At 43.1% G+C, this 18,841-nt stretch overlaps 1 protein-coding gene across 10 annotated transcripts in view; it reads right to left on the bottom strand.

Annotated features, from left to right (window-relative positions):
• Positions 1–18,841, bottom strand: part of R3HDM1 (R3H domain containing 1) — a 1,943,510-nt gene that overhangs the window by 660,375 nt on the left and 1,264,294 nt on the right. For all 10 annotated transcript variants that reach the window (XM_069616551.1, XM_069616544.1, XM_069616545.1 and 7 more), the window contains one exon: positions 3,190–3,438. In XM_069616551.1, coding sequence (XP_069472652.1) covers positions 3,190–3,438 — 249 coding nt within the window. The remainder of the gene's footprint in view (positions 1–3,189; positions 3,439–18,841) is intronic.

Below are 18,841 nucleotides of genomic sequence, written 5' to 3' on the forward strand. Positions count from 1 at the left end.
TTTGAGTCATTCATCTGTTCGGCGAGGGTTCGAGAAACTGGAATGCATGCTTGTTTTGTTTGGCCCACTGGGCCGCAATGAATCAGATTGGATGCAAGATACTACCCTGCAGCAACTATTGCCTTACCTGCGGTGAAGCTGGGTATAGTCATCTGGTTTAGGGTGCCCCTAGACACCTTGAATTAGTAGCTGCCTTCTTAATTAACATGAAACCTTTAAGCAATAACTTACAAACAGTCACCATCTTACTGATTGACTATTGCATTTAGCCCAATTCAAACCTATGGCAGAACTATGATAATGGTACTACACTACTCCTTACCCACTAAGTAAGCAAAACTCTTTACTTAAATAAAACTGTTTCTGAAAAATGTTCCTAGGACACAGTTGCGCTGCTTAATTTAGTCCTTCCAATTGTTGAAATGCCTTGTACATTTATAAGACTGATGATACATTCTAAGATCTTGTTCCTCCTCAGTTGTATCCTTACTCTGTTTTGTTTTTTTTATTTACCAGCTTCAATAGCACAAACAAAAAAGTTAGCTGTGGTTAGGATCTATGAAGCGACAAGCTGAGCAGGAAAGAGCAAAGCTATATCAGACATTTAGATAGTTATGCTTGCCTTAATAACCAGGTCGTCAGAAGTTTCCTAAACTCCAGTAGAGGCTAGGCTTGGCAGATGAAGAGAGGAAGAGTGTTCCGGAGGGTTGATTCAGCCAGTGACACCCTTCAGTTGCCACTGCCAATGTGTCTGGAATAAACGACTCTCAGAAATAGATGTCAGTGGATCTTAAGTCTTTCTTTGGGATATAGGGATGAACCATGGTAGTCCGATAGGCTTGAACAGCAACACAGATTGTAGATTAAGCAAAGCAGTTTGAAACAAATGTGTTTTTTAACTTGAAGCTAGAGCTCTCTTAGGAATGGAGTTTGGTTTCCCAAATAGACAGCAATTTATGTATGTATAATTTATCTTACCTTGCAGTCACTGTAGCTTACTGCACGTGTTGTTTAATGAATAAGTATAGATTTGATACTCACTTTTATAGGCAATCTAATGCTTGGTAAACAACATGTAATTTAAATGTACTTACACCACTCTTCTGATCGCCTTACTCTAAGACTTGCTGCTCAGGCACAATACCACAGAGTTTGGTTTGATTCCAAACCCTTGCAGGCCCGCCAAGTTTGACTTTCCACACCGTTAAACCAATATAGGTTGCGATAACTCTCCTAACACCCTGGTTAGGGAATAATTCCACTTTTGGAGGTTCTCATGGCCCTTTTAGGGACCTCCACCTGTTTTTTATATTCCTCCTTGGCTCATTTAGGATCTCTGACCTATTTTTGTGGAGAGAAGAACTTGTACTGAAGCCCCCTTGGCACTACAGCCCTTTTTTAATATATGGCCATATGATAGCCCTATTACTTCTTGGACAAGGATGTTCTTGTGTACCCCATTGTGGCCACAGGGTGATTTGATCACCCTACACTGGTTTTAGGAAATAGGTTGGATGGCTCAAGCAGGGGTTCAAGACAGTTTACTGCATTAGTAGTCCAATGTACCTTCTTGGTAGCTAATAGAATACCGATGTATTTTTTTCCTGCTTTCTGCCACATTCTATCTGGGAACTGTATTTGTTAAGGGAAGCCATGATGTAGGCCTAAAATGGCTGTTATGTACGTATGAGCTGGCTTAGAGCATAGTGCTGCACCACCTGTCGTGGTTGGGATGGATTTAGACCAGATCCTAGGCCTTAAATACAGCCATTAAACAATCTGGGTGGGCTGTCCTGAAATGGTAGTGGGTTTTGGGACCAACCTGATTGGGATGGCATCAAGACCTTTGTTGGAGCACTGTTTGGTGACTGCAGCCCTTGTGTGTGCAGGTTTATCTAGGGTAAATCTTGTTCCTGCCCTCATTTCAGATTTTTTCGTTTTAGTCTGCAGGTTTACTAACCTGCTGGAAGATTTTGGAGGAGAAAAGTTGATGCTGAATTGTGAGACCAAGTGCATCTGTCCCGTAGCTCTGGTTTTGATTTTGGGCTGATGAACATTCTTTCTCTTACTCCTCCTCCTGACCCTCTTCATTGACTGGGTCTTCTGGGCAGGACTGGCTCTGGACCATTTTACCACAGCCCTCCTCATTTTACCATGGTGTAGGAAGGTGCCACTGCCCTTCTGGCTAGGATGCATTTGTGGTTATCTGTGTGGGCCAAATGTACTTTTTTTACCAGCTCTCCACCCTCCATAAGCTAAACTAGACTGTTCTGCCACAGCTACTACCCTTAGAGGGGCCTGGTCTTTACCTTCTGGGTGAAATACTGAAAACCTTAAAGTTAGATGGTAACAGCCCTCACCAGAGGGTTGTGCAAAAATCTCCCTAACTCACCCCATGTCAGAGATCCGAGACAGAACTGGGCAGCTTGTGTAAGACTAATATTAAGCATCTTGTGCTTTAAAATCTCAGGGGTACTTGAAACGTTTGTGTGGCAATGCCACTGGTCACAGTTAGGGGAAACAGCAACATTCAAAAACACAACATAATCTAGTCATCCAAATTTTGCAAACACATGACAAATAATTAATGTCCATTTAAGTTTTCAATGACTAAAATACACTGGTCACATTTTTTAAGACATTGAACATTTGTGAAATACCATTGGACAAATGTCTAATATCTGCATTTCAGATTAAAATGCCTCTTCAAAAGTTGCAAAAAACGTCATACCACTGTGAAATATCTTTCTTTGTAAAGTGCATTCACTTTAAAATAAAGGTATTTGACAATGGGCCATATTACAGAAACTTTGCACTAGTGCAAGTGCAATTTTGCATGTCGTTTGCACCCAACAAAAACTATCCTTGCCCAAATGACTGAAAAGGCGCAAAGTTTTTGCAGTTGAGTCTATATTTCTGAGAAGATGTTGGTGTGGATGAACATGCAGAGATTGTAGGAGGTTTTCGGTGGGGACTCAGTATTGGAATGAATAGATTTTATGTTTTAAAACGAAACATATGCATTCATCAACTCGAACTTTAAGCCTACACACCAATAAGTGCAAAGAAGTCCAATTAGCTGATGATTTTAGTCTAAAAAAATGTCGAACAGTTAATGTTATAATGACATAGGAAGATTTTGCTGCTCAAGAAGACATTTCAGAAGAGGATTTAGGTAAATCTTTGCACCTGAGGAATAGGCTGCTGTATGAATCCCTGTTGCTGTAGGACCTGTTGGCTGACAGGATGGGCAGAGGTAGGGTAGTTGGAAGAATGGACTGGTTGGCTGGAAGGTTGTGGTGCCATCATAAATCCAGACTGTTGAGTCGGCTGCAGCACCACTGTGGACTGGTACATTGGAGGATGTGTCTCTGAAGATTCTGCTGATGACTGCCGAGAAAGACTCATATGGCTGAACTGGGAACCTAGGTTTTCTTGCTATATTCAAAGAGAAAAGACAATTAGACAACAGCCAAATACTTCCATTACACAAACAATTGAATTCAAGACAACGTATTAGTCAATGGGTTAACAAAAACGAAATTGGCATCTGTTACCGAAGTGTGTAGACAAAAATGCATACAGAAACATTGCACCATCAACAGAATTGTAAAATAAAATTGCCTTTTTATACATGCATTCGGACTTGACTTAAATGAATAACACGAACATTACTTCCACACATAGAATGTCCAAATCATATACATTCATTGCATAGGCTGCTCAGGCATGTCAAGCACTACCACCGATGCATAGCATGACACTATTCCATCCAGACGCTCGAAGCAACGCAATCGCATAAAACATCATAATGGCACTGAACCACAATACTAAAATATAAATACACTAACATAATTAAACAAGTTCCCCAAAACGAAATTACTTATTTAAAATATAGCTTCAGTGCTGACCTTCATGCAGATTACCATTAGGACAACTACCTGTAAAACCCTTAATACCGCTTATTGGATGCTACATCATTCTAAATATTCTCAAGAGTGTTAACAAGCATCCCAAATTCCAAGTAAAATACAACAAAGTGGTGTACCAATACCAAGGACAGCAACTATGTGTGTACAATAGTAACTGACAGACAGCAACATAACACAGCTACATTTATTTGCAGGGACACCACTTTTACACAACTCATGGTATGATGTCCAACCTAAATGTTCCTCAAACAGATGATGGGCTCAATGAGACGTGGCAGCACAGCTTTCCAAAACATCCAACACTAAAGCATACACTGACAACCAGGCTATAAACATTTGTAGACTAGGGGCAAACTCTAGACAGGTCATTATTAACCAACAAGAGGGGTCTACAGTCCTCCTCAGATCGAGACCAATAAAATGAGCATCACTATTCTGGCTATGTAACCTAGAAAATATAACCCATGTAATCACAACTACTGTGTCTACATTATGTAATCAGCCGTTGTTACTATTTGTATGTACCTTGTATGCTGCCAAATTTTACTTAAGATGTCTAACTATGCCGTGATGCCTCAGGGTTTGGGCGTAAAACAAATGCAATAAATAAAATAAAAAAGTGACTAATGGTCTTATACAGAGCAAAGGCCGTTGTCGGACGTTCTGCAGCTATCTTAAAATAAGAGGGTATGCCTCTGATAATCTGCATTCCATCAAAAAGAGCACAATATAACCTCCCAACTCCTAGTGGTGGAGGAACCCCTCCCGACCTGGGGTAGAGCACCTACCAGGGCACATGACAGAGCCGACCCTAACCCAGTAGTGGGGTGAGGAAGTTGGGAGGACCTCAGTACCTGAACGCACCTTAAATGTGCCTGGAATGTTAACACTGGTACCACTGTCAATCAGACAAGAGTTTTCTTTCATGTCAGAACTACAAAGACCACAATGCAATGCTGTAACGGGAGAGCCCAGCAGGCTGCTGAAGGAAGAAGACTGAGCACAAATCCTGTCAAACTTGGGTAAGAGAAACCTAACACCACTACTCAAAGCAAGTGGAACAGTGAACCAACCACAAGCAAGACAAACCGACACCGTTTGAAAGGGCGCACACTAAAAGGGGGGGCAGGGTAAAGAGGTCAATATAGCTGCGCAATATGATGACCCAATTCTGGGGAAAAGAACAGGTCCCCAGAGTCAGGTGGAACGCAGACCCAATGGAGGGAAGGACACAAACAAAGTCACAGTTATAAAAGATTTGTAGGATCAAGAAAGAGAAAGGTGTTAGGGTGAAGTCAGGAGGTGTGGAAATTGACCGGGACCCGGCAGAACATAGAAGGGGAAGTACAGTACTTAAGAGCCTGGACGAGTTGGATGAAGGCGAGGCATTGCATGTGAGAGAAAGTGGTACCAAGTGTTGGAAGTGGTCGGAAGTGGCCACTGTGCTGGTGCAGCTTGACGAATGACTGCACGTTTTGAGGTTCTTTCCTCTTCTATCCTTCCTTGCCTTCCCTGTGCTATCAGCCTGATTGCGGACACTTTCAGAGTGCTGTGAAATCGCTGTGCGACTGCGGAGTGTCAGCGGGATTCAGCTGGCATGAGTCAGCACTCTGCACCTGCGGCCCGGTGACCTCTAACATCTCGCAGCACCCCACAGAGACCCCAAAGCCCCACTCCCTTTGCAGGGGTCTGGCGGGTGGTGATTTGAGTAGGTCCAGTGAGCAGGCTGCTGGTAAGAAGCTCCAGCGACCAAGGAGGAGGTGGGGAGTTTGGGGAAGAGGTACAGCCTTATAGGCTTACGGGTCGTGCTTACAGAAGTAAATTATTATTGCCTGTATGTGCTTTGTGTAAGTTGATCGGCACAGTGACTGTGGGCTCCCCCTTACAGGGACCTTTGAGCTGTACCTGTTCCCTGGGAAGGAGTGCACTTATAAACATCTGTCCTTTGTTGAGTGAGTATCCTGCATATCTTGTGCAGAGAGATTGTTGACGGCCACTATAAAAACAAAATTCCTGTGCAGAGCATGTGGTGTAAGGGCAAGTGCTTACACAGTCCGGTGATTCAAAAGGGAGTCAGGCATGGCCACTGGTGTTTGATAGCCATACACTTGTGCTTATATTTACGTGTCTATGAAACTGTTGCTTGTCCATGTAAACGCGAGGCTAGTCAAATGATGCCTGGTAGAACGCAGAAACAAAAGGAGCTATAACCTCTGATCTAAGGGATTGACTTCGAAGGGACACACACTTAACTGCTCGTCGCATGAGGCATTGGCCCTTGGCAACAAGCTGAGGGAAGGCACAGCTACTGGAGAAAACGAGCTCCGTCGTGAATACAAAAGCAAAACTAACTAGTTACTTTGAGCCAGAAAGGATCAAAAGGAATGAAGAATCTTGTAAAGTGGATGAGCAGTGTAGAGAATGTTATTTATAGAACGCTGGGGCATGTGAACCAATATCCTTGCTTTCGTACGGAGCTTGGTTCGCGTGACCCAGTGTACCGTTGGTACAATTTTGACCTGAGTTATCTGCCTGGGAAGAATAATTTGGTAGCAGATTGTCTTTCGAGGATGCCTTTAAAAGAAACTGAGATGGTGGAGGATGAGACAGTGGAAGAATCAGTGATAGCTGAGGTAAATGAGGCGGTGGCTCAAGAAAAGTGGTTACAGGGAGAGGATTCTGATGAGGAACTCAAGTTGATCAAAGAATGGACTGTGAAGGGTTGGCCCCACAAGAATAATTTGGATAAGAGTTTTAACATTTGGTGGGAAGTTAAGGAGGAGTTGAACATAAGTGATGGCAAATTGAGGAGAGGACGATGTGTGGTACCTCCAGTGGCGATCCGGCAGACTCTTTTGGAATTGGCTCATGAGGGCCATCCAGGGGAAAGTGCGATGAAGAGAAAACTTAGACAGAATTTCTGGTGGCCGTGTATTGATAAAATGGCAGAAAGGTGGGTGAAGGATTGCATGGAGTGTCAATTGAGTGACAAAACTAAAGTGACGAGTGAAACACCGCTGAGTTTTAACATGGTGCCGGAGCAGCCGTGGTCTAAGGTTGCTGTGGACATTATGGGACCCATTATGGGATTAGGAGATGGTTTGAAATTTCTGTTTGTGTTGGTCGATTTCCACACGAAATGGGTAGAATGGGAAGCAGTTAGAGAGGTCACGGCTAGAGAGCTTGTTTTATTTTTAGAGAAAATTTTCCTAAGAGAGGGGGTGCCCACTGAACTTTTGTCAGATAATGGAGTTCAGTTTGTCTCGGCGGCAATGAAAAAATTTCTCAGCAGTTATAGCATTAGACATGTTAGAACTGCATTGTATCACCTAAGGGCCAATGGCCTAGTGGAGGGAGTAAACCGTTTTTTGAAGGAAGGTTTGCAATTAGCCATGAGGGTAAGGCAGCCATGGAAGCAGATATTAGAGATAATGACATGGAATTATCTCACTACCCCGCATTCAGTGACTAAAGTGTCACCATTTGTTTCTCTTAAAGGAAGAAAACCAGGAACTAAATTGTGTCCAGGGTGGTTGGGAGTAGCAGGAGTAGTTCAAGTGGAAAGAAAACAGATAATTAAATGCATCAGGGAGAGCCAGGAGAGGAACAAATTGTGTTTTGATGCCCGTGAGAAAGTGAAAGAGCGGGAGTGGAAAGTAGGAGAAATGATATACGTTAAGAATCCCAGACTGGTGAACAAATGTTTGGACAGCAAGTTTGTGGGTCCAAAAAGGATTTCTGCAGTAAGGAAGAGTGTGGTTATATTAGAAGGAGGAGAGGTGTGGTCCAATGGGAGGATTGCGAAAGCACATGGCGAGGATAGGAGAGTAGAGGAAAATGAGTCAAATAATGACAGCAAAAAGAAAAGAGATGAAGAGAGTGGAAGTGTTCAAGGTGGGAGTGAGAGTGCCCAAGGCAAAGGTGCTCAAGACAGTTCTGATAGAAGTGTTCATGAAGAAAGAGAGAATGTTGTTGGTAGAGATGTTAATGACAGTTCCGGTAGTTATCAGAGATCCAGGTCAAAACCAGTGTGGATGAAAGACTACGCATCGTATTGAAAGAGTGTTGTTCATCCGTGCTTAAATTGGAAATTTGCTAGTGCTGACAAAGTTTACTTATATCACTTTTATATAAGTCTTAGGAGTCTGAAGGAGTTCATATGTTTTAAATGCAATTTTTCTCCATTATAAAATTTAAGTAGTATTGTAATGTTAGCTTCATATTTTAATGGGATATGTTTCTTGTTTTTGTTAAGGAGGGAGGTGTAGAGAATGTTATTTATAGAATGCTGGGGCACGCGAACCAATCTCCTTGTTTTCGTACGGAGCTTGGTTTGCGTGACCCAGTGTACCGTTGGACCAGTTGAAGTGTAGAAGGGCACGGCGGGCCCCTTTCCATAATAAACTTACCTGCCTTCAGCTCAACCTGCCTCCGCCTGAATTCTTACAAGCAGCCTCAAGAGGAAGGCATAAATATTACCCGAATGACGATGGTGGATAACTCCCTGTTGGAGTTATGTTACTCCCTGCAGACTTGAATAGATAAAAGTCAGGGTGCTAATCCCAACGTGACAGAAGATCGACCAGACTTGCATATTAACATCACAGCAAAGGAAACAATAAAAGCGTCCTCTAACATAGCGTCTGCTGCTAATGGGAATCCAACTCCTGAGACTAGACTCAATTACACCTGAAATGTTTAGAGAAAGTCCCCAGGAGTGTTCAGATGGTGGAAGTATGGAAGGAACCTTTGAACACGTCGCCACTCTCACAACTATGCAATTTGCACTAAAGTTTCAACTGAATTTATGTGGACAAATTCATGTAGAACTAGGTGCGCAGGGGGCAACGCTCAGTAGTTTAATAAATATGCAACTAAGATCTGCCGAACGAGGAAATAAGCACAATGCTCCAACATCTTCTGATGAAGCGACGGATCCCAGGTAGAGGCTGAAAGAGATTTGGATGCCACCATTGTAATAATGAGGACTGTAGGACAAGGTGAAGAGCTCCAACGAAATAGTACAACAATTGAGAACTGCGACAATGAGGACTTACACATTACAAGGAAAGAGCAGCGGGACAAAAAAGAATCAATATATTAAAAGCCAAACAGGGAAAAACGAAAGCCAGTAATCTCCTGATACAAGAAGAATTTAATCCAAATACCTCTAAGACTGGCACGAATAAGCAAAAGGAAAGGAAAAAAGTTAGTCATAGAAGGAAAAGGAAAGATGGACAGAGTGGAGTTTTAACCAATTAGGTTACAAAAACTCCCCAGAAGTACTGGAAACAGCTACGGAAATCGAAGTGTCGGACTAGGGCGAGGAACAATTCGAGGGGATGAAATGTGTTGAAGTGGACGATAATTATGAGCAGAGGCAGCAACCCAATAGTGGCCATAACATGGCAAACATCACATACAGCGAAAGGAAAGGGTCAACAGAAAGGAGGCCAAAATTAATTTACAATAAAAGTCTTGTTGTAGAGTAGGGACCACAGCTGAATGAACGGCTCTCATATATATCTATTCCGTTTGATCCCACCCTTACGTGTGCTACGTTCAAGTGATATGGGTTACATTGATATATTTGACCATGTCGAAAGCCAATGTCAAGAGTAAATGGTTATTCTAGTGTAACAGTGAACATGGTTATGAGTCATTTGACTACGTTTTTGAAAATGCGTTATGACCTCTTGCTTGTGAACAGTGATACTTATGAAGCAACTCAAGTAACGGTTGCCAAATGAATGATAAAAGGTCACTTTAAATAATGAGGGTAGGCATGTGACTGTTAAGATAATAGTAAAGCTGATAAGGGAAGTAATGAGTGGAATTGGTTATCTTATTTACCAGTTAAAATAGGTTGGAGGGTCATAATATGAAATATGAGGGGTCAGATATTTTACATGCAGTACAGGAGCACATAAATTGTTGGAGGCTAATGCCATTATACTAATACAACAATGCTGGTTAACTGTGCCATGTTATCTAGATCAGTTTAACATTTTACAGAAGATGTCTAAGAAAGGCCCCATAAGCAGAGCGGATGGTGTTCTGCTTGTAGCTGTTCGAAACTGTTAAACCGCTCTAGAAATACACATGTCAAAAGATATGCGGCAGGCTACGGTGGAAGAAAGTTTAAAACATTACTGCAGTCACAATCTTACACGCTATTAGTTGTTAATGTCTATGGATTTGATTATACTGCAAAGATTCATGAGTAAAACTATGTAGTTTTCTCTAAATGGTGTATGGATAAACCTGATGGCCTGATACTTCTTTGGGGCGATTTAAAAGCTGGATGTAAATCAAAATCCATCATTACTGGGACCAGGACACTAAAAGCAAGCTGTAGCTATGTGTGTAAATCGGAAAGCAAAGGCCAGGAGCTGGGTAAAATTTTGTGAAGATTGGGACTGGATTATGCTCAACCAACGTACTAATGGGGACATTCCTGCTAAGGCAACCTGGTCTAATACAAACACATCTACCTCCGAGTAGGTCTTTGTTAGTCCATCTCAATTAGACAGCTTGCGTAAGTTAACTATAATCAAGAATTCATTTTTAAAACTGAAGTTGAGGATTGGGGAAAACCAGGCCACACGAGATAGAACAGCACAGTTAGATGTGAATAAACAGGGTAACAGGATTATGTGGACACAGAAGATTATAGAGAGATTCAGTACCATGAGTATACAGGACCAATGAAGATTGTTTAGGAATCTTGTTCATGCATCAAGTAAAGACATGTTGGCATTGATCGAGAAGTGATTGTATTCAAACCACTGTGGTAATATGTGGAAATTAAAAGCTTCCTGGGGAATTGTATTGCACTGCATCATTTGTACAGTTCCTTTGGTATGGTCACAATGCGCTGTGGGTTGAACGGCCTTGGGGGACCAAAATCCAGGTATGGGAACATTCAAGAAGTGTTAGTTTGTGTGTGTGCATGTGTGCATAATGGCAAGTATGAAGATATGAAGTGTTAGCCAAGTCCAGCTAGCCACCCATGTTGAGCCAGGATGTCGGGTGGTGAGAGGCAGTCTAGAGAGGGTATTCCAGTGCAGGATAGTCATTATGTGTGTAGCTATCAATGAAACATTTGTCGTGAACGGTAGCTGCATTTTTATGGCATTGGTGTTGTGCAAAGTGTCTTTCAGTGGTGTATGATGGCAGATGCATGCGGGTTGAATTTCCATAGTCATGGAGTTTGAAAGGTTCAATACATTCCAACCATTACCTAGATCAATGCAATGGGTACAATTAATGCACACTTACGATTCAGTACAATGGCTACATTTTACCTCCACCTGTATTCAGATACCAGGCTACATTCTGCCTTCACTTGGATTACAATGCAACAGCGACATAAACCTATATTCAATCAATACTATGATGCACGTGTAATAAATTCCAATACAATGACTAACATTCCCAATTCTTTTAAGAGCAGTACATAGGCTACCTTCACAATTCTTCTACGTGAAAATATTGGCTAAGCTTCACAAATCTTATGAGTTTAACATGTGGGCTAACCTTCAAGATTCTTCTGGGGCAGTACACTGGCTAACTTTCACCATCTTCCAAGTGTAATACACGGGCTAACCTTAACCGCCCTTTTAAGCGCAGTACATAGGCTAACCATAACAGTTCTTCTAAGTTTGACTGATGCATTGGCTAAGCTTCACAAATTTCTATGAACAGTACGGTGGCCGCCCTTGAGCAAAACTAATGGGAGATATGACCCCGAGAAAAAAGCGGCAAAGAGGCGATTACGACAATAAATCGGGTCTCTTAAGAAGACGAAGTGATGGCGGAGAAGTAATAGCCACGATTAAGTTGTTCAATAACCAGTATAGTAACTGGATAAAGAGAAGACGGCATGAATTACAAAATTCAGAGTGGCAATGCTTCTTTGCCTCACTGTGTAAGGGGGCTTTAACAAGGTATGGGAAGAAGTCAAACAGAAAAAAGCACAAAGGAACAAGTGTTAGGGAGAATTCTCTGTTCAGGCTGAATTTCCTAACCTAGTGAGTCCCCCAGCAGCTTTGCTGGATTTTTGGGGTTTATTTTTTTTCTCCTGCCAAGAGTGAGACTCTTTTACCCTCACTCTTGGACATGATTTGAGTGTATCTCTTTGATTCTATATGTGTTTAATGGGCTATGGGGTCTTTTACTCCATAGGGCTTCATGTGTTTTTGTGATGTGTGTTACACAGCACCATCAGTGCAGTAACACAGGGGTGTCATAGTGACCCCCCAGTATAGACTCCATAACCTGGGACTGACTACCGTCTCCCAGGGCATGTAAAGTCACCATTGACTTTACTAGTCTCAAATTCTGAACAGAACCAGTACAAACCATCATATTGTGGACGTACTGGCCGGGGCAATTCGATTGCCCCGGGGTCTGTTTGTCGAGGGGGCACGTCTCCGTCCCCCCTGATCGAGTTTTGGCTGGTGGCAGTGGATACTACTTTTTATATTTCGACCGCGAATATATCCCTATGGGATTTCCCATTGTTTGAGGCTACCAACTTTAATTATTTAATTCCTATAGCCTCGAACATACCACCGGTTTATTTATTTAATATGAATTCTCCGGTTGGTATTTTTTGCCAGAACTCGGGTCTAAAATGGCACTTGTGTTCGCTTCTGTGACTCCAACCCAAGTCGAGCCCTTTGTTCCACTTTTTGGCGGGCTTCTCCACAGAAGCCCTCCAAAGTGGTGCCACTCTGTCTGGGGTACTTAGGAGGGGTGGAGGGGGATTTAGGCACCCTGGACTGAGTTGCCTAGGCAACTCAAGTCGCACTCCGTCCTGATTGGCCCAAGTGGTGAGCCGGCCGGTTCACCACTTAGCATGTTTGAGTGATAGCTAGGCTGAGTGAATGGGGGTTTTCTGCATAAAAGCAGGGCTTTGGGGACTGGAACTTCAGAAGTCCCACAGGACCTAAGAATCCGACGAGGGAGAAGCTGAGCTGACCTGCTACGACGACACCACCGGTGGAGCCCTGCTGAACCGTCTCACCAATTTTCCCAACGACAGAGGAGATCTCCAGCCCGGAAAGTCTTCTTCCTTCGACTGGTGGGGATAACCAGTCTGCTTCCTTTTTCGCTTCCTGGAACATCTCGTGGCCGCCTTGCCTGTGCCAAGCACCCCGGCAACCGGGATACCACGTTTTACCACTACCGCGAATCAAAGGGTAGTACCTTTAACCGGAAAACTCAGCAGCTGTTTTCTTCCCTGGCAGTGCAACGACCTTCATCTTTCCTCCACGTCGAGATCTTCTCTTCCTCTGGACGACGCCACGACTTGCACCCGCTGCCAGGAACAACTGCCCCCACTGGAGGATCCTTTCCACATAAGGTACCGTGTTCCGCCTGGCTTCCCTTGCAACAGACTGTACGGGGAAGATTTAGCCCCCGGATTTCGACCCTGGGTTAGCCTGGGACACCCTGGCTAAACTTTTCTGAGCCTAACTAAAAACTTTCCGAACTCCCTTCAAGACTTTTTAAGCCTGTTCTCATTGTGTGATCTTGGGTGCATTAGTGCTCTGTTCTCTCCAAGAGTGGGCCCGGCCTATGGACTTTGGCTCACAAGTAACTTTTGACTTTCCTGCCTTGCTTAAGAGTTCCTAAGTATTAGTGTGGTGTATTTTCCTACATTCTGCCTTTTTCCCTCCCTTTTTCGTTAACTTATTGGAGTGCCATCTATAGTTAAGCGCTCACCTCTGTTTGGAAATAAGTGGTGTTAACTAAGACGTGTCTGATAAGGAATAAGGAGTGTATATATAATAATAGTAATTGTGTTTAGAGTGATTTACAATAATAGTGCTGGAGTGTTTCAATAAGTGTGTTTTTAAATAAATAATGATATACCTTGTTACCAAAGCTCTGGTCAGCGTTTGCTTGTGCTTGAGGGAAGTCTGACTGCTCAGCCACAGCTACCAGGTAAATCTGGGTGGTGCAGACTGCTACCAAGTGGGTTTACTGCCAACACCTGTAGTCTTAAATCTTTTGCAGTGGTCCCCAAGGGAACTGCACAGGTTTCTGCCTAACAACGATTGATGATCAATCCAATAACTAGGAGAGTGTGGGTATAATATATTACAGAGAAACATGGGGATAAGAAATTGATGTTTGATAAGGTCCTGGGGAAGATCAAGAAGTTCAAGTAGTCCAGCGCGCCAGGCCTTAAAGGATTATCAAACTTTATGTTGTTAAAGAACCCAGAATTTTGGGTGGAGCCATTGCTTGATGTATTCAATAAATTTACTGGAGAAAGTATTATTCCCGAATCTTGGCGAAAGACCATCTTGCTCCCCATTCATAAAAGAATAACAGAGGGCACCCAAGAAATGACAGATTGTCAATGCTTGACATAACTGGAAAGGTCTATGCTAGCATTATATTAAGGGAATTACAAGAATGGTTGGATGAGAATAGTATAATGAGCCTGTTCCAAACAGGTTTCCGTAGGGGTTCAGTGACAACTCAACATTCTATTGTTATATACATTGATAAAAGCTACACAGATAAAGGAGGGTCCCCTACTCTTCCTGTTATTCGTGGACTTTCAGTCGCTTTTGATATGGTCAAGAGAAGCATATTAGGGGAAAAACTAAAGCGCTGGAATATGAATCTCAATTTACAATGGTTGATATGCCAATTCCTCGAAAACACCATGGTCAGGGTTAGGTTGAGCAGTATTGGGACGAGCACAGAAGAAATGCAAACATCGGAAGGCCTAAAGCAAGGTTGCGTGCTGGCCCCCCTACTGTTTAAATTATACTTGGCCGACTTACCTAGGAGACTGGAGAGGGTTAATTGTTTTCCTGCCGAAAGTCGGAGACCAAGTGGTAACAGGTCTAATGCTACGCCAATAATGTAGTACTAATAGATAGTACATACATCGGGCTTTGGAGTACTGCCAATGAACTCTGCAAACTATGCAGTGAAGAATGGCTTGGCTCTTAATCTAGACAACACAAAGTATATGTCTTCTGCTCCAATAGGAGAAACCACGCTAGTATGCATTTGAATGAAGGAGTAATTGAAAGGGTGTCCAACTACAAATGGCATGGTTATCGGATTAGGAAGCTTGGGTAAGGAATAAGATACTTCTTAAAACCGGGCATTAACAATGATGGCCAAAAATGTTGCTTACCATACGAGTGGGTATACCCTAAAAATGATTATTATGATCCATAAGTAGGTGGTCATTCCATGTATCCAGCATGGATTGGAGGCGAGTTACATTAAATACTTAAAGTGGTTGGACATTCCTGAAGCTAAGGTATGGAGGCATGTATTGGGTTTAGCCCAGAGAGTACCAGTTGAGGCAATACAAACAGAGTTTGGGTTGAGGTCGCTGTCGAGCTCGCTAATGAGAGGCGGACACAAAGTTGCAATGTTCTCAACATCAGACATCTTTATTAAAACTAAAGGGTTGGATGAAGGTCCCTCTCTCCCTAGAGAGCTTCCCTACCTGGGAAACTAAATATAAAGATCAGTTTGTGTCAAGTCGTCAAAGCTTATAAGTTGTCATTGTGTCCAAAACATACTAATCTGACCCTCACACTAGAAATGACACACTAGGTGTGAGGAATTCTCAAACTTATGCTTGACAAACATTGTTCATAATTAAAACAAATAAATCCAACCGAAGCACCGCCCCCCCACACCCCCTCCCCCCAACCCCACCCAAGGAGAAATGTTTAGATCCAGAGGGTGGATCCATTCCCCTTGATATTTAGGTAGGATGACGAAAGTGTCTCTTTCAAGCAACCATTTCTTGAGGATGGCATACGTGTCTTTGAAATAACAGTTCCTTTAGGATGGCAGAAGTATCTCTTTCAAACAGTTCCTGGAGTATGTCAAAAATGTATCTTTGGTATACTTCTTTACCATGCACTTTGCCAAATAAGTTTCTTTATACAACTTGAATAGACCTCCTGGTATACTCCCCTGATAGGAATCCTCTAGTAGACTCTTCAGATCTCCTGGTATACTCTCCTGCCAGGAATCCCTTTTTGGGTTGCACAGATCCCCTAGTATACTCCTCTGCCAGGTATCTTCCACCAAAATGTTCAGTCTGGTGTGTTCCTTTCACCAGGACCTCTTCTTGGATTCAATGTCTGAACACAACACAGATGTATTACTTCATTGTGTTTCTATTTGCTTAGTGTCACACTTGCGCCAACTTTCCCCATTTCAACATTCCATATATGGATACTTGTTCAAGTTCTGCTTTTGTTCAGTATTAAAATATTCATATTTGTTTTGTTGGCTTACAAGTCTGTTGGTATGCCCCGGGGTACCCTATGGATTTGAGCTGACTCACCAGTAATTCGTATTGTTCCCGACCCGTGCTACGTTGTCGCAATGAAGCTTCCTCTCTGGGACAGCGTTCGTCGCTCTGCAGACCTTCCTCCAGCTCTCCTTGCAGCTTCTCTCTCTCTGCGACTGGGACCAACAACCGTTGCCTCATGGCATGACCACACCTCCGGTAGCTGTGCTGCTGCTGCCGGTGTGCTGATGGCTCTCCAGCGATACCTGCAGTGTCTCGCCACACACCGGTAAGTAGCTCTGGTAATTGTACTTTATTTTTACTTTTAATATTTATATTGCGCAGACCATGGACCCGTAGCCTTAAGGGCGCAACAATAATAAAACGGAACACAACAAAAAGAAGCATCCAGATCAGGATCATCAGATATCAGATCAAGGTTCAAGCGAACAGATACGTTTTTAGTTTCTTCATAAAGAGTTTGTGGAATTTAGACACCCAGGTTCCAATGGCAGGTCACTCCAAGCTTTTGGAGCTGCAATCTGAAAAGCTCCCTTTGAGACCTTCATAGTCCTAAACTTAGGGAAAGCCAACTGATCTGAGCTACTCGAGCAAAGGGTTCTCGTATAGGTTTCTCTTTCAAGAGAACCTGAAGATAAACCAGCATCTTACCCTGTCGACATTTAATAACTAGGAGGCGAAATAGGAGCCTTGTTTCAAAGGGGAGCCAGTGCAAAGCGCGTCAAGCCGCTGAGACGTGTTATCAACGGGCGATGCCCATAACCACTCGCACAGCCCCATTCTGTATAACCTGCAACCTGTTGCAATCTGTCTTGTTGATGCCATACAACAGACTGCAACAGTAATCGATCTTGGCACACACAATTGCTTTAGCAATGGTCTTGGCATTAGCTTGGGATATAAAGGGTTGAAGGTGTGCCAACAACTTAATATAATAAGCTGATGAAGACACAAGGCTACCCACATGCAACTTCATGTTTAAATATTGGTCCAGAATGACACAAAACGTCTTAACCTTCTTTTGAACAATTATTTTACAATACTCGATATTATATGCTAAACTTCAAGGTTAAGTGCGGTGCCACTGACTCCTCATAGAAAACTCTACTGACCCGATTGCTTAGGAATGAAAATATCCATTGAGCTGCCGCAGATGAAAAATTGGCTAAGTCCTTCAACCTGTGAGCTGCCATCTGGAATTGCCTGCCTTCTCGATCTCCTCCAATATGGTGCTTTCCCATACCACTTCCTTCTCCTACTCTCTCTGTAGTTCGAGTGCAGATAGCATTATTAAATTTCCTGCGCACTTGTGATCCTTTAAAACAATTAGTCTGCACATTCCTATTTGAGTTGTTTTCAATGTGCATCAACTCCTTACTCCTCTTTCTCGTCTCAGCGCCCCAGACTTCATGGGATTAGGAGGTCACATAATTTCTAAGATTTCCACAGTGATATTGTTCAGAACTTTTACTTAAGAAAACATTAGAAACAGGAGATGTTAGGTTTGGATCATGTGTGTGTGAGGTATGAATTGTATCTCGACTATAATGGATTTGTAGGAAGGTATTTCTGGGTTTGAGAATGAGAGGGATATTGCGACAACAGGAATTTAGAGTTTTTGTTCTCTATTAAGGGGAAGAGTACTGCGTCTCTCCTGATGGGGTCACCACCTATCCCTGACAGCCGTTTGCTCCTATATGATCCTCCCTCATAATACCAGCCCCAGCGTCAGGATTAGGTAGTGACTGCCGTTCCCTGGCCACATAGGAGGAGATCTTTGTCGGGGAATCAGTGATGACTCCATAGGATTCATCACAATGCCCTATCATGAAAATCTTCAATAATAACAGGGAAACACCAAAGTGCACTGATTGGGAGAGTTTGAATTGATGAATATGGTGGTCTTTGAGGAATTAGAGTGGTTGCCCGACTGGTCTCTAGACATGCATGAACTGTGTCCTATTTTCAAGCATAAATTGGGTTTATGGGATTGGTGCAGGAATTTTACACATCTGGCCACATTGCAATCTAAGATTGGTCACGCTAGAAATACATGCACCATAACTAAACCGCAGCCATATCTCATCAAGCACCCTTCGCTGAAACTTAGAGGTCTTATCCTATTAGCCAGATTAAACCTGTTACCTACACTCTCTGTGGTTGGTCCCAAATTAAAAATAATAAGAAATAAGAGATATTGCAGACTGTGCAAGTTCCTGTCCCAGGGCCCTTTCCCACTTTCGGCGGAGACCCTCCGCTACGTTCTCCCTCACGTCCACCAGAGCACCATATAATAAAGAAATGAGTCCCTTCATGTCAGTGTGAGTGTCCACGATTTTCTCCATTGGGGTGAGATCTCTATGGAGCGAATCCTTTCACTTCTCAGCTGTGAGGACACCCTTCAACCACAAATTGAGACAGACCGGCAGCGTGCCCACATTTAGGGCCATCTCAAGGTCCTGTATCCCCGCAAAACTCCAGTTTCACCACAACTGACCCACCTTTGCCAGCCCCGCTTCAAACCATCCTTGGTATCTCTCGGGTTCCGGGATGTCGTCCCATATCGGCGGGGCCCAGATGTGGCTCATTGGGGAGG

Source organism: Ambystoma mexicanum, chromosome 9 (genome assembly GCF_040938575.1).
Source record: "Ambystoma mexicanum isolate Mex_15411 chromosome 9, UKY_AmexF1_1, whole genome shotgun sequence".
Classification (NCBI taxonomy): Eukaryota; Metazoa; Chordata; class Amphibia; order Caudata; family Ambystomatidae; genus Ambystoma; species Ambystoma mexicanum.